General features: G+C 30.1%; 1 protein-coding gene and 1 long non-coding RNA gene across 2 annotated transcripts; both read left to right on the top strand.

Annotated features, from left to right (window-relative positions):
- Positions 1 to 319: 319 nt before the first annotated feature.
- LOC142237762 (uncharacterized) lies at positions 320 to 926 on the top strand. Its single transcript, XR_012722568.1, has 2 exons — positions 320 to 655; positions 713 to 926. It is a non-coding gene; the product is annotated as an uncharacterized LOC142237762 (long non-coding RNA).
- A 2,559-nt stretch (positions 927 to 3,485) lies between these two features.
- On the top strand, positions 3,486 to 7,713 carry LOC142220420 (uncharacterized protein YdcI). The gene is made up of 10 exons (XM_075289555.1): positions 3,486 to 4,026; positions 4,089 to 4,402; positions 4,467 to 4,705; positions 4,766 to 5,160; positions 5,237 to 5,519; positions 5,588 to 5,977; positions 6,045 to 6,179; positions 6,245 to 6,340; positions 6,400 to 6,529; positions 7,235 to 7,713. The coding sequence occupies exons 1-10, from the start codon at positions 3,591 to 3,593 to the stop codon at positions 7,577 to 7,579; spliced, it is 2,763 nt and encodes a 920-aa protein (XP_075145670.1). The 5' UTR covers positions 3,486 to 3,590; the 3' UTR covers positions 7,580 to 7,713.
- The last annotated feature ends 6,941 nt before the right edge of the window (positions 7,714 to 14,654 follow it).

The raw sequence follows: 14,654 nt of genomic DNA, 5'->3' as shown, positions 1-14,654 counted from the left end.
ACATATTTTGTTGTATTATAAGGTGGGTACTATGTTCGGTTTTCGAGTTGAAAACCACTTTATTTTCGCGATTACTTTTCCTCAAATAATCAAAATTATAAATGAAAACAAACTTATTCTTGTCTTGTCGAAATCTAGAGAAACAAGAAGCAGCGCATCAATTGAGCTAATTTATCTGCTTTATATTGAACTGTTTTAATAAAGTAACCACAAACCAAATTTTCAACGCGAAAAGCGAACATAGTACTTACCTTTCATCTTCATCGCTACCACAAACTCGTATGAGAAGCTGGGTACTAGTTCAGTTTTCAAGCTGAAAACCAGCTTGTTTTCACGGTTACTTTTTTTTTTAATTAATTAATATAGAAATATAAAATTATTTGCAATCAATTCCTTGGATCTTTTCCATCCATTATCCCTGCCAGCATTTCAAAGTTCCATTTCAACCTCATCGTTACCACAGACTCGTAAATGTCACTTCAACCATCATGAAAAGGTACATCAAAAAGTACATGCAAGTAATTTGCCATCCCTACTGTTAAAAAAGCCATTTTTTTTGTGAAACGCCAAGCGCAACCAGCTTGTTACATTTTAATTAAATAAAAACGAAAATAAAGTTCTGAAAACATAGATTATACGCTTAAAATTGTGAAAGGTATATTGGTGAACAATTTGGTGATTTTCCAAATGGAATAAAGTGATTGTTTTTCAGATATTTTACAGACACGCTGCCTCCATGGAATAAAAACACTTGTTGATAGACGCAGCAACATGTAACTCGCTACTTGTAACTCAACATCATCATTAATGCCAAAAATTATGTTAAATGTAATGTGATAGTGGTATAAATGTTATATTTTGAAGAATTTGTAAATGTTTAATCAAATTAATAAATATCTAAACAAACGTGTTTTACTCGACCACAATGATTCTTTTACAACTATCTTAAAATTCACTTTTTCTGATTGTTTGGAGGGTCCCTTATTGGCGTCGTTCTAAATTGATCTATAAAGGCACCTAATAATTGCACTCATGCGAAACATTTTTGTAGTAACTTGGCGTGGTACAACTTCTCAATAGTGACGGCGCTTTTCCGACGAGTTTTTGATGTCGTATATGATTGTTTTCGACGTAGTGGGGATTCTCAAAAGAGTCCCCAAATTCAAAAAATGTTGGCAGGGATTTGGTAAGACTTGATCAAAATATAATCGTCTTCATACATATTTTTGTACTTTTAGTTTAGTGTTTTGGTGAAAACACCGAACATAGTACTCCCCTGCCAACATTTTTTGAATTTGGGGGCGCTTCTGAGAATCCCCAGTACGTCGAAAACAATCATATACGATATCAAAAACTCGTCGGAAAAGCGCCGTCACTATTGAGAAGTTGTACCACGCCAAGTTACTACAAAAAGGTTTCGCATGAGTGCAATTATTAGGTGCCTTTATAGATCAATTTAGAACGACGCCAATAAGATACCCTTCAAATAATCAGAAAAAGCACATTTTAAGATAGTGGTAAAAGAATCATTGTGGTCGAGTAAAACACGTTTGTTTAGATATTTATTAATTTGATTAATTATTTACAAATTCTTAAAAATATAACATTTATACCACTATCACATCACATTTAACATAATTTTTTGCATTAATGATGAGGTAGAGTTACAAGTAGCGAGTTACATGTTTCAGCGTCTATCAGCCAGTGCTTTTATTCGATGGAGGCAGCGTGTCTGTAAAATATTTGAAAAACAATCACTTTATTCCATTTGGAAAATCAAAAATTGTTCACCAATATACCTTTCACAATTTTAAGCGTAAAATCTATGTTTTCAGAACTTAATTTTCGTTTTTATTTAAATAAAATATAACAAGCTGGTTGCGCTTGGCGTTTCACAAAAAATAAAATGGCTTTTGTAAAACTAGTGATGGCAAAATACATGTATGAAGTACATTTTGTATGATGGTTGTAGTGACATTTACGAGTCTGTGGTAGCGATGAAGATGAAATGGAACTTTGAAATGCTGGCAGGGTCACCTTGACACTACAACAATTTCCAACTGTGATGGGGAAACGTATCAAAAGGTACGAAATGTACATGAAAGTATTTTTCCATTGCTATTGTAACAAGATCCATTTAATATTTTGTGAAACATCAAGCGCAACTAGCTTATTATAAATTATTTAAATAATAACGAAAACGAAGTGCCGAAAATATAGTTATTACGCTTATAATTGTGAAAGGTATATTGATGAACAATTTTCGACTTTCCAAATGGAATAAAGTGATAGCTTTTCAAATATTTTTCAGACACGCTGCCTCCACCAAGAATAAAAACGATAGACGCTGGAGCATCAGTCGAATATAGCAGAAGTGCATCTTATAAATCAACATAATCCCTTTGTTAAGACAATGTTTAATGTGTTTTTATTCGTAGAAATGTTATACCTAGAATAATTTATAAATTTTTATTCAAATAAACATCTAAACAATCGTATTTTTCTTTACCACAATGATTCTGTTACAGTTATGCTAAAATGCACTTTGTCGAACAGTTTCAAGGGGCTCTTATTGGCGTCGTTCTAAATGTATCTAAAAAGGCACCTAATAATTGCACTCATACGATGCTGTTTTGAAGTAACTTGGCGTGGTACAACTTCTCAATAGTGACGGTACTTTTGCGACGAGTTTTGGATATCGTATACGACTGTTTTCGACGTGGTGGGGATTTTCAGCAGTGCCTTCAAATTCAAAAAATATTGACAGGGTATTTTCTATAGAAATAAAATTTTGCCAAACATTTCTATAGAAATAAACTTTGACAAAATTTTATAAAGATATAAAATTTTTGACAAAATTTTCTATAGAATTAAAATTTTTGACAAAATTTTCCGTAGAAATAAAATCATAGACAAAATTTGCTATAGAAATAAAAATTTGAAAAAAAAATTTCTAAAGACATAAAATATTTGACGAAATTTTCTGTAGAAATAAAAAGTTGGACAAAATATTCTATAGCAATAAAATATTGATAAAATCTTCCATAGAAAGAAAATTTGGACAAAATTTTCTATAGACATAAAATTTTGACAAAACGTTCTATAGACATAAAATTTTGACAAAACTTTCTAGAAATATAAAAATTTGAAGAAAAAATTTTTTAGAATGAATAAGAAGGTCAAAGGCACACTAATAGTATTAGTATGCATTGAAGAAGAGAAGAAAAAGTGATTATTGGAGCATGGTGTGAACACACTACATTACAATCCAACGCCGTTCAAATTATACTTGAATAAAACAATGTTTTGTGGATTTTATTTAAAAACATGGCAATGTTGAAAATTACGAACGAAGGAAAGTGTGTTTCTGAACAGAATACAAATATCTTATTATTGTGAAAGTGACATTACCTTCTTCACTTTATCGTGCTCTGGTCCTATTAAATGAAAAATCAAAAACTAAAATCGCTCCGATGGGTTGCAATGGAATTTTAACTTTCAACTGTCAACAGGCATCCTTTAGTGCCAACCGCATTTTGGAGGCGAATTTAAGTTGCGTTTGAAAGTGTAAAACAAAGTCTAAAAATCAAATGTCTTTGTCTGTAAGGCCTAAAAGAAAAGCAGCTGTAAAGGCTACAAAAGTGATTGAATTATCTGATAATGATGACGATGATTCTTACAATGAGGAGTCACCGGAAAAAAGACCTAGAACGGTGAAAGTAACTGCAAGGAAGCCCCGTACCGTTCCCAAATCCAAAGAAGCTGCCAAATCCACTCGCAAACCCCGGACGACAAAGAAAGCAGGAGCAGGGAAAAAAGCCATTGACGAAAATACCCCACCAAATACTGTGGATTCGGACAATGATCCAGTGGAGTCTATCGATTTGATTGAAGATCAAACAGATGGCCAGACGCATACGGTGCCTATTGAAGAAAATGTCAATCAAGATGATTCATTCCTGGATCAGAGCTGTGAAATGAGGCCACCACCGCCGCAGAAAATCCAAGGCAGAAGTAGTTTTTGGGGTATGTTTGAAAAGCTTTAATTTAAAGATTAAGATTTAAGGAATATATGTCTCTCCATACAGCAAGACGAAAAATTTGGACTATCGATGAGTTATTGGCTGAAACTACTAATATTGAACCAAGGGCAGCTAAAAATATCGTTAATCTTTTCGAGAATGAAAACACTATTCCATTTATTTGTCGCTATCGACGTGATTTAATCGACCACATACAGCCGGAACAATTGAGAGAAATTAAGAGTTGCTATACAGAAATTGTGAATTTACGTAAAAAAGCAGAAACAATAGTTACCACATTGGAGAAGGAAAATGTTATTGATGAAGATATACGCACAGAAATGTTATGTGCCAAATCTCCAGAAGAGTTGGAATTTTTGGTAAGTGATTTCAAGTGAAAAGAGGCCATAAATATTCTCATTATTACTAATTTTAAATTGTTAGTATGCTCCGTATAAACCAGCCAGCAAAGGTTCGTTAGCCGACAGGGCAAAGGCTTTGGGTTTAGAAGAATATGCAGATCGCATCTTATATGGTGAATTACCCCATGTATATTTGAAATCTATTGTGGACTATAAAAATCCCGATTTGGATTCGGAAGAGAAAGTGTTTAATGGTATATGTAACATTATTTCCCATAACATAAGTAAACATACTGGTGTCTTGGAAGAAATTAGAAGGCTGTAAGTATTATAAATGCATAAATATGGGCCAATAAAGAAAGGATTTTTGATATCTTCCAGACAAAGGGTACATCGCATTACCTTGAAAACTTCTAAACTTAAAGAACCTTCGACATCCTCAAAGTCATCGAAAAATCCTAAACCCTCAACATCTGTCCAAGCAGTGAGTGGTGGTGGTGATCATGGTGGTCATGGAAACAATAAAAACGATGCTAGCAAATATGAAATGTACTATGATTATTCTAATGATGTGCGTTTTCTGAAACCTCATCAAGTTTTGGCCATAAATAGAGCAGAGAAAATGAAATTCTTGACCGTCAAAATTATTGTTAATGATTATCTACGCAATGATTTGGAACGTTATATACGTTCGATTTTCGTGGAGGATGGTGTTAAATATCCCTTGCGTTTGGAAATTTTCAATAAATCATTTGAGGAATGTTATAGCAAGAAATGTAAGTAAATAGGACAAATATGATTTTGTATGGGGATAATTTTACAAGAAAATAATAAACAACTTACCTCTTGCAGTGCAACCTTTAATTTCTCGTCAAATAAGATCTGATCTCAATGAATCTGCAAAGAAGGCATCAATTGATGTATTTGCTAAAAATCTAAAGCAACTATTATTAATGTCACCTTTAAAGGGTGAACGTATATTGGGTATAGATCCAGGTTTCGCTAATGGGTGCAAAATAGCTGTAATCTCAGAAACTGCAGATGTATTGGAGACTGGGGTTATATATCCGCATAGACGTAATTCGGATCCTGAGGAATGGGGTGAAAGATTAGCCAAAATATTGAAGAGACACAAGTGAGTCATTTTAAAGTATGCCGAGAAATATCTAAAGGACCTTTTTCCCTTGAAATGTTTGTTTTCAGATGTCATTTAATTGCCTTGGGCAATGGAACCGCTTGTCGCGAAACCGAATTTTGGCTTTCAAAACTCTTTGAATTGGGTATTTTGGATTCCAATCATATACGCTATAGTATTGTATCCGAGCAAGGAGCCTCTATATACTCATGTAGTGAGATAGCTAAAAAAGAATTCCCCAATATGGATATGAATGAGATTAGCGCTGTATCTATTGCTCGACGTTTAAATGATCCATTGAGTGAATATGTGAAAATTGAACCACGCCATATCGGTGTTGGAATGTACCAGCACGATATTAATGAAAAACATTTAACTGAATCATTGAATGAAGTTGTATCAGAATGTGTCAGTTATGTGGGTGTGGATATAAACACAGCCAGTATTACAGTATTGAAGCAAGTTTTTTTTTATTTCTTTACCATATGAAGAAGATAAAATTATAAATTCTTTTTTCCCCACTAGGCACATAGCTGGTTTGTCAGAAAAAAAAGCGGAAAAAATTCTTCAACATCGTGCCGATAATGGTCCATTTCGAACACGGAAGGATTTATTGCAGGTTAAGACAATTGGAGAAAAGACATTTGTGCAATGTGCAGGGTAAATAAGTAAATAAATAACTGCTTTTGGATTCCTACATACTTGTCTACCATTTAAATATCTAGGTTTATACGTATCGATCCCCATAGTTTAGGAGGTCGCATTGAGAATCTTTTAGACTGTACATGGGTACATCCTGAGAGTTATACGGTAGCCAAAAAGTAAGTCCCACTTTTTTTACCAGCTTGTACATATTTTGAATTTTTCAATTAAATTGCAGAATTATTTCCAAATGTAAATTACAAGTAGATGATATTGGCTCACCTGAGTTTATACAGAAAATTGGAAACTATGTTCGCACGAATGATACAGATGTACTGGCAAAAGAATTTAAAACTCCTAAAGAAAGAGTAAGTTATTGATATCCAGTTTTTATTTAGATTTCGAGGTAAATGAGTTTTAGTACATACAACACTATTTGGGAACAGGGTAAAATGTGTTGGAGCAGATTGACTCATGAAGTATTTGGAATAGAGTCAAGTCTTGAGTCCATTTAAAGACATGCGTTGGTCTATAGAAACTTTTTCTTAATTAAAGTCTAGGACGCACTACGGCAAATAGCCGAAGATTTCCATCTAAATTTGAGGAACAGACTAGATATGATATCGATATCGAAACGCTTTCGATATGAACATTTTCTAATCAAAATCTAAATTTTTTTAATCACGGAATTCGATTCCGTCATCGGATTTCGATTACTCGAGAATTTACTCGAATGATAAATTGTTACCCTAAAATTTGTTACTTTTTCTTTATAGGAGCAGTAAAATTATTTTTATTTTTTTTAGTCATTTTTATTTAATGCTGATCTTTTGAATATTTAGGACAAATGTAGCTCAAATTAATAGAAAACAAATATTGATTCTGGCCGATTCGAAATGTTTAAAATTTGTTACTTTTTCATTATACAAGCAGTAAAATTATTTTTAATTTTTGTAGTAGTTTTTATTTAATGATGGCTAGAATTAATGGAAAACAAAAACTGGTTCTAGCCAATACGATATAAAAAAATTATTAATTTGATTTTTTTTTTTTTTATTTGTTTTTCTCCACAGTTGGAAGTTGTATTCCAAGCCCTGCAACGTGAATTATTCAAAGATTATCGCACTGATTTTGACAAAAAACCTCTTTTCAAACAAGGTCTCACACGTATTACTGAACTATCCGAATGTGATGTACTCACCGGGGCTGTAACGAATATAACACACTTTGGAGCCTTTGTCGATGTGGGTATTGAATGCGATGGGCTAATACATGTAAGCAAGATGGGAAATTCAAAACTAAATATTGGAGATCGAGTTACCGTATCGGTAATATCGATAGATGTTAAACGTAAACGTTTAGGTTTACGTTTAGAAGAAATGCTTTTGGAAACTGATACCTCATTTACATTTGGCTAAAAGTTAAAATTAAAAAAAAACACACAATTATTTGGTTATTTTTGGAAGAATTTATTTTTATTTTTTGTATTCTTACATTTGTTTTAGAATTTTTATTATTTGTCAGTAAATATTAACAGATTTATAATATTTTATGAGTGTGTGTGTGTATGTTTATTTTTTCGGTGAATTTTATTTTGCTATTTTTCTCCAAGAGGTGTTCATTTTTATGTTCGTTTTTAAGTAAGTCTAAAAGTTGAATACGTTAAAATTGATTCATTTCTTTTTTATATATTAATGTAACTTTTCGAAAACAAAATGTTGCTTTTGTTTTTGGAAAAATGCATTTTGTTTTATGTAGGGAATTATTTATCATTTGTTATGAGTAAATCTGACAGTTGATGACTATTTTTTGATAAGGTGTAGGGAGATTTTGGTTTTCAAAAGCTTACTTTGCGTTTAAAGCAACATTAAGTTTTCACACTAAATGCTTTATTTCATGCTTGTTTCGTTAATATTTGCGTTTATAATCTCAATTGTTACAACTCTCTGCTTTTGTATTTCTTCTTCGATATTTGTTTTAATGATTTTCATCTCATAAGTGTGTATTTTTAATACATAACTATTCTATTTTTTTTTATATATAATATATAATCATATCTATGTTGGTTTTAGTTTTTAATATAAAATTATCTCACAAATTATACTTTTTTTATAATTATTTAAAGTAAGTCTTAAACGTCTACTTATGTGTAAAAAAAGATAAATAAAGATTTTTTTATGTTTGAATGTGACAACCAAAGCGAAATGCTAGGCTTAAATATTACTCATAGAAAGAAAAAAATAAAATTGGGAGACATGAAAAAGAAAACTGTTTTAAACAATGGAAAAAAGTCATCCAAGTGGGGGTAAGTTCTATTATGTAAATCCGGCATCAACTTGATGGAGAGGATATAAACCCACGCGGCAAATATATCAAAGAGCTGATTAACCTATAGTTTTTAGAGAAAATTTCACGCAATCGGAGAAAAATCTGCGCAAAATAAGTTGCTGATTCATATAAACCCTGAGCTAGCAGCAGATACCCATCATGGATTAATACTTATAGGATATATATTCGTGTAAAAAATTCTTTAAGGTAATCGGTTCTTTGTAATTGGGCAGACACAGGGTATCCTATACAAGGGCTGCAACCACGATTGCCACATTTGGTAGAATTCTACCAAAAATGGTAGATTATTCGATTCTTGATGTTTTGGTAGCTTTAGCAGAATATTCCACTCCAACTAAATTTGGAAAATTGGCTATAGAAATAAATTTTTGAGAAAATTTTCTATAAAAATAAAATGTTGACAAAATTTTCTATAGAATTAAATTTTGACAAAATTTTCTATAGAAATAAAATTTCGATAAAATTTTCTATAGAAATAAAATTTTGATAAAATATTCTATAGAAATAAAATTTTGACAAAATTTTCTATGCAAATAAAATTTTGACAAAATTTTCTGTAGAAATGAAATTTTGACAAAATTTTCTATGGAAATAAAATCTTGACAAAATGTTCTATAGAAATAAAATTTTGACAAAATTTTCTATAGAAATAAAATGTTGACAAAATTTTCTATAGAAATAAAATTTTGACAAAATTTTCTATAAAAATAAAATTTTGATAAAATTTTCTATAGAAATAAAATTTTGACAAAATTTTCTATAGAAATAAAATTTTGACAAAATTTTCTATAGAAATAAAATTTTGACAACATTTTCTATAAAAATAAAATTTTGATAAAATTTTCTATAGATATAAAATTTTGACAACATTTTTTATAGAACTATAGAAATAAATTTTTGACAAAATTTTCTATAGTAATAAAATTTTGAGAAATCTATAGAAATAAAATTTTGAAAAATAAGATTTTTCTATTTGGTAAAATGTTGTTACAAAATTGGTAGATTATTTTTGACTCGAGTGGCAACTGCGACTGCAACCCAGCATTGCAGTATATTTATTTTCCGAAAACGTCGGACTCCTAGGTCATAAAACAATTTCAGACTAAGGAACCCTCACTAAAGTCAGCCGTACATATATGCCCCAATACACAATAAGTCCCTCCTTTACCAGAGACGGCATGTCCTCTCCAAGGGCCTAAATGAGAAGAATTCGGTGGATGGAGCAGCGTTTCATGCGATTTGAGGGTGTCAACATGGCAGATTTGCAGTCAGAAGTGCGCTGTACAATTTTTTCGTTGGGGCAGTTTTTCAGTGTCGCATCGTTTTAATTCTCATCATGCTGTCAATGTGGTTTACACAAAGATAATCCCTGTAATCGAGGGGCCTATCTTTGCATTCTTCGAAGCACGTTCGCGGTGCTCCTTGGTCTCCGATAAGTATCAGTGAATTCATCCCACGAAAAGACTCATAAATGGATATTTTTTTGCCAGTATTTTTCTGCCTATTGTCCCCGAATTGGCCAAAAATCGAAATCGCAAAAAAAAAAATCGCAAATCTAAATTAAAATTCATCACAAAGATTCCCAAGATTTTTTGAAAAGTTTTTATTAAAAACAACAATAAAGGATAAGGATATGCTGCGAGTTACAATAAGATCAAGATTTCACAGTGAGTGATCGATCAATATGAGAGTGACTTACTCATTTAAGAAAGCCACATTTCGACCCGAGTAGAAAAATGTCTTAACCAAGCAGAGTAAAATCTAAATTGGCTCATGGACCCTTATGTAAAATTTCCCGTTGGTTTCTATAGACCAAATTCTCCATTTGCACCATATGAGGTTTCGCTGGCTTCTTTATGAAACTATTACAAAAAATTGCCGCAAAAATTCCCAAATTTTTTTTGGAAATTCCCAACACAAAAACTTCTTCCTCACCCACGAATAAATATCCCCAATTTGGTAGGGGAATCCTCAATACTGGCAACCTTTTTTTTGGAAATTCCCCAACTCAAAAAATTTTTCCCCACTCACAAAAAAATATCCCCAATTTGGGAGGGAAATCCCCAATACAGGCAACCCTGGTCAGGATTGAGCGCAGCAATAATCACCCAAAGTGTGTATGACATACTTGATCGCTTGAAATTCCTACTGTTTCAGCTGAATCGAGAATTTTTGTCAATACTGGCAACCTTTTTTTTTTGGAAATTCCCCAACTCAAAAAATTTGTCCCCATCACGAAAAAATATCCCCAATTTGTGAGGGGAATCCCCAATACTGGCAACCCTGGTCAAGATTGAGCGCGGCAATAATCACCCAAAGTGTGTATGACGTACTTGATCTCTTGAAATTCCTACTGTTTCAGTTGAATCGAGAATTTTTGTCAATACCAACTCAAAAACTTTTTCCCCACTCACGAAAAAATATCCCCAATTTGTGAGGGAAATCCCCAATACTGGCAACGCTGGTTAGGATCGAGCGCGGCAATAATCACCCAAAGTGTGTATGACATACTTGATCTCTTGAAATTCCAACTGTTTCAGCTGAATCGAGAATTTTTGTCAATACTGGCAACCTTTTTTTGGAAATTCTCCAACTCAAAAACTTTTTCCCCACTAACGAAAAAATATCCCCAATTTGGGAGGGAAATCCCCAATACTGGCAACCATGGTCAGGATTGAGCGCGGCAATAATCACCCAAAGTGTGTATGACATACTTGATCGCTTGAAATTCTTACTGTTTCAGCTCAATCGAGAATTTTTGTCAATACTAACTCAAAAACTTTTTCCCCACTCACGAAAAAATATGTCCAATTTGTGAGGGGAATCCCCAATACTGGCAACCCTGGTTAGGATTGAGCGCGGCAATAATCACCCAAAGTGTGTATGACATACTTGATCTCTTGAAATTCCTACTGTTTCAGCTGAATCGAGAATTTTTGTCACCTTACGTGCTATAAGTTTTGGGAGCACCATAAGGTCGCTTATAGAACGGACGGTCGACGGATATCACGTTGAAACTCATTAAATTATTTCTGATCGATGATTTCAAAAGCCAATAATGAGATTACAAAGAATCCAAAGATCTTTAATTTGCCTGCATGAATTTTCGACCTATATTGCTTTTGTTCCACTCGATGACGCTCTACCTTGCCCATTCGATTCGGAATTGGCTTGGGTAAAATAAAAGGCATTAATGTAAACCCTGTAACAGCCTTTTTATTCCATACTTCCGTTTTTTGTTAATAGGACTAGGTGAACAAAATTGAAGTACAAAAAAAAAAAAAAACAAAATTCAAAATATAATGCTGTTGAAATTTTGCATAGTGAAATGTGTATTTATTTCTATTTTGGAAAATATACATAGATGGTACGAATGATAAATGATAAAACAACACAAACGATAGAATTTATATATAAAAAAGGATAAGTTAAATATAGAGTTGCATTACATTTGAAATTATTTTCTGTTTTTTTTCATATATATTTCTTAGTTATATATAATTTTTATTATTTATTTTCTCTTTTTCAATTAAAATGTATTGAAAGATAATGGTTTTCGTTCTTTTATATAATTTGTAATGTTTGTTATTTTTTATTTTTATCATTTAAAATGATACTTTAGGTAATGTTTAAGTATGTATGTATTTTTTTTAACGTCTCTTCTTAGCTTTATTTAATGTTTTTTCTCATATTGTTAAAATTTAATTTTTCCGTTTTTGTTTTGTGGAAATTTGTTTTTTGCCAACTTTTTGTTGATGGTTTTATACATTTATAATTTGTTAACTTAAGTGTGTATGTTTATGTATGTATATCTAGAAATATATTAATTTTTATTTTTTTTTAATTAATATTTTGTTTTTTTTATCTTTGTTTCAATAAAGCCCAATATTTTTTTTTTTTTAATTAAAAATTTGCTCATATGATAGGAGTGTTTTTAACAGGATCTTCATTTTCCAAAATTGTTTTTCATTGGTGAATACCAAAAATAAAATGAGAAAACTTATTAATATAATGATAAAAGTTAGTATTTATACAAATTACAAAATGTGTGTGTGTGTATGCAAGTATTCATATGTGTGATTATCACGTCTGTATTCACAAAAAATTTTTTTTTTTGGTTTGAATTAATTGATCCTTTTAATTTTTAGTTGAAGCTATTTCAAAAACATTCTTTTAAGAATTTAACAAAGATTAATTAAATATGTTAACGATTAAATTGAAATAAATTATTGATTAAATTGTTCTTTGTTTAATTTAAAAATATTAGCATCAATTAATTTCATTAATTGTTTAATATATTGTTTAAAAAATTAATTGAATGTGATTTTAAATTCCATTGAATTTTCAATAAAATTATTGGAATTTTCTGTAATCAAAACATAAGGCAAAAACTATTTTGCTTCAATTTATAATTAAAACAACATTTTAATTAAAAATTAGATTGTCTCAAAAACTGATTGCCATCAATATAGTTTTTAATTAAAACTGTTTAAATCACAAAAATTAAATGAATAGTTTAATTTTTTAATTGATTCAATTCATGAAATTAGTTGTCACCAACTAAAAATTTTTTAAATAAAACATTATGATTGATCCAAAATTAATTTTGCTGTTTTCAGTTTTGATTAAAAAATTGATTGAATATATATAATATTCGAATTCAATTAAAAATTTCATTGATGATAATGTTTTACCATTTTATGATGCTCATATTCAAAACAATTGATTGACAATTTAACAAAGGACTTTTTATGGTAAAATTGGGCTTAAATTCTTCTTTGACTTTATCATATAGAGGAGGGGGGTTAGAACTTCTCCCAATACAGTGTACCATATAACTCTCCTTTCATTCCCTTTTTTTCTGGGCCCATATTAAGCGCATTTGATTTTCAGATGCCAGAATTTTAATTCGGTTTCATCATTTTCATTTAATTTAGTAAACAAAAAACATTTAAATAAGGAAATTACAAAAAAAAATTACAAACATACACTCTCAATCGTTTTGGACAGTGTTTGAACTGTTCTATCCAACTTCGATTTTGGATTGAAATAACTAAAATCTATCTAAATCACGTATCACATGTTAGAATATACACAGAAAAAAAAATTAATACCAAAGATTAAATGACCTACATTTCTTGCATTACGGACAATTCTTCTTCTCTATATAGTATTTTTACTTATAGAAAGTTTTAATGAAAATTGTCATTAGATTCGGGATACACATCTAGTCCTTAATATAAATATAGGTAGTTTAAAGAGAAAAATCTTTTATCTACCAAAGTTTTTTTTTAATATTAAAGAAAAGTTAGAGAAAAAATTATTTTATCTATTAATTTTTTTGAGTATTTATATTAAAAAAATCATAGCAATAGGATACGATATTGGTTAAAGCTTTAGTTGAAATAAATAAAAAAACTTGTAACTGAACTTTTTTCAATTTAAAATTTTCTATAGAAATAAAATTTTTCGAAAATTTAGAAATAAATTTTTTCAAAAATTTTCTATAGAAACAAAATTTTTCGAAAATTTTCTATAGAAATAATTTTTTTTCGAAAAATTTCTATAGAAATAATTTTTTTTCGAAAATTTTGTATAGAAATAATATTTTTCGAAAATTTTCAATAGAAATAAAATTTTTCGAAAATTTTTAATAAAAATAAAATTTTTCGAAAATTTTCCCTAGAAATAAAATTTTGACAAAATTTTTTATAGAAATAAAATTTTGACAAGATTTTCTATAGAAATAAAATTTTCTATAGAAACAACAATTTTGACAAAATTTTTATAGAAATAAAATTTGGACAAAATTTTCTATAGAAATAAAATTTTGACAAAATCTTAATATGAATGATATGAAAGTTTGAGAAAAAAATATGTTATCTATTAGTTTGTTGAGTATTTAAATTAATGGTTGGTTAATGTTTTTAGTTGAAATAAATAAAAAATGTAACTGAATCTAATCTACACATAAATGGCTTTTTAATCTACAAAAAAAATACCAATCTTCAATATAGAAAAGTTTATCCACGATACAAAATATAAAATAGTTGTACTAAAACGAGTCTTTCATTATTTTCTTTAATTATAAACAAAATTGGTAATCTTTAATTATAAACAAAATTGATATCTTTTAAATCCATA

This window comes from Haematobia irritans, chromosome 1 (assembly GCF_050003625.1).
Source record: "Haematobia irritans isolate KBUSLIRL chromosome 1, ASM5000362v1, whole genome shotgun sequence".
NCBI classification, from domain to species: Eukaryota; Metazoa; Arthropoda; class Insecta; order Diptera; family Muscidae; genus Haematobia; species Haematobia irritans.
Note: the sequence above shows the minus strand (reverse complement) of the source record. Positions and strands in the feature narration are given on the sequence as shown.

Excerpts from the sequence above, each read along its gene's own strand:
- LOC142220420 (XM_075289555.1), top strand. The coding sequence starts at position 3,591 with ATGTCTTTGTCTGTAAGGCCTAAAAGAAAAGCAGCTGTAAAGGCTACA. Across the intron at positions 4,027-4,088 it reads AGGCAGAAGTAGTTTTTGGG|CAAGACGAAAAATTTGGACT; the intron begins GTATGTTTGAAA and ends CTCTCCATACAG. Across the intron at positions 5,161-5,236 it reads GGAATGTTATAGCAAGAAAT|TGCAACCTTTAATTTCTCGT; the intron begins GTAAGTAAATAG and ends TACCTCTTGCAG.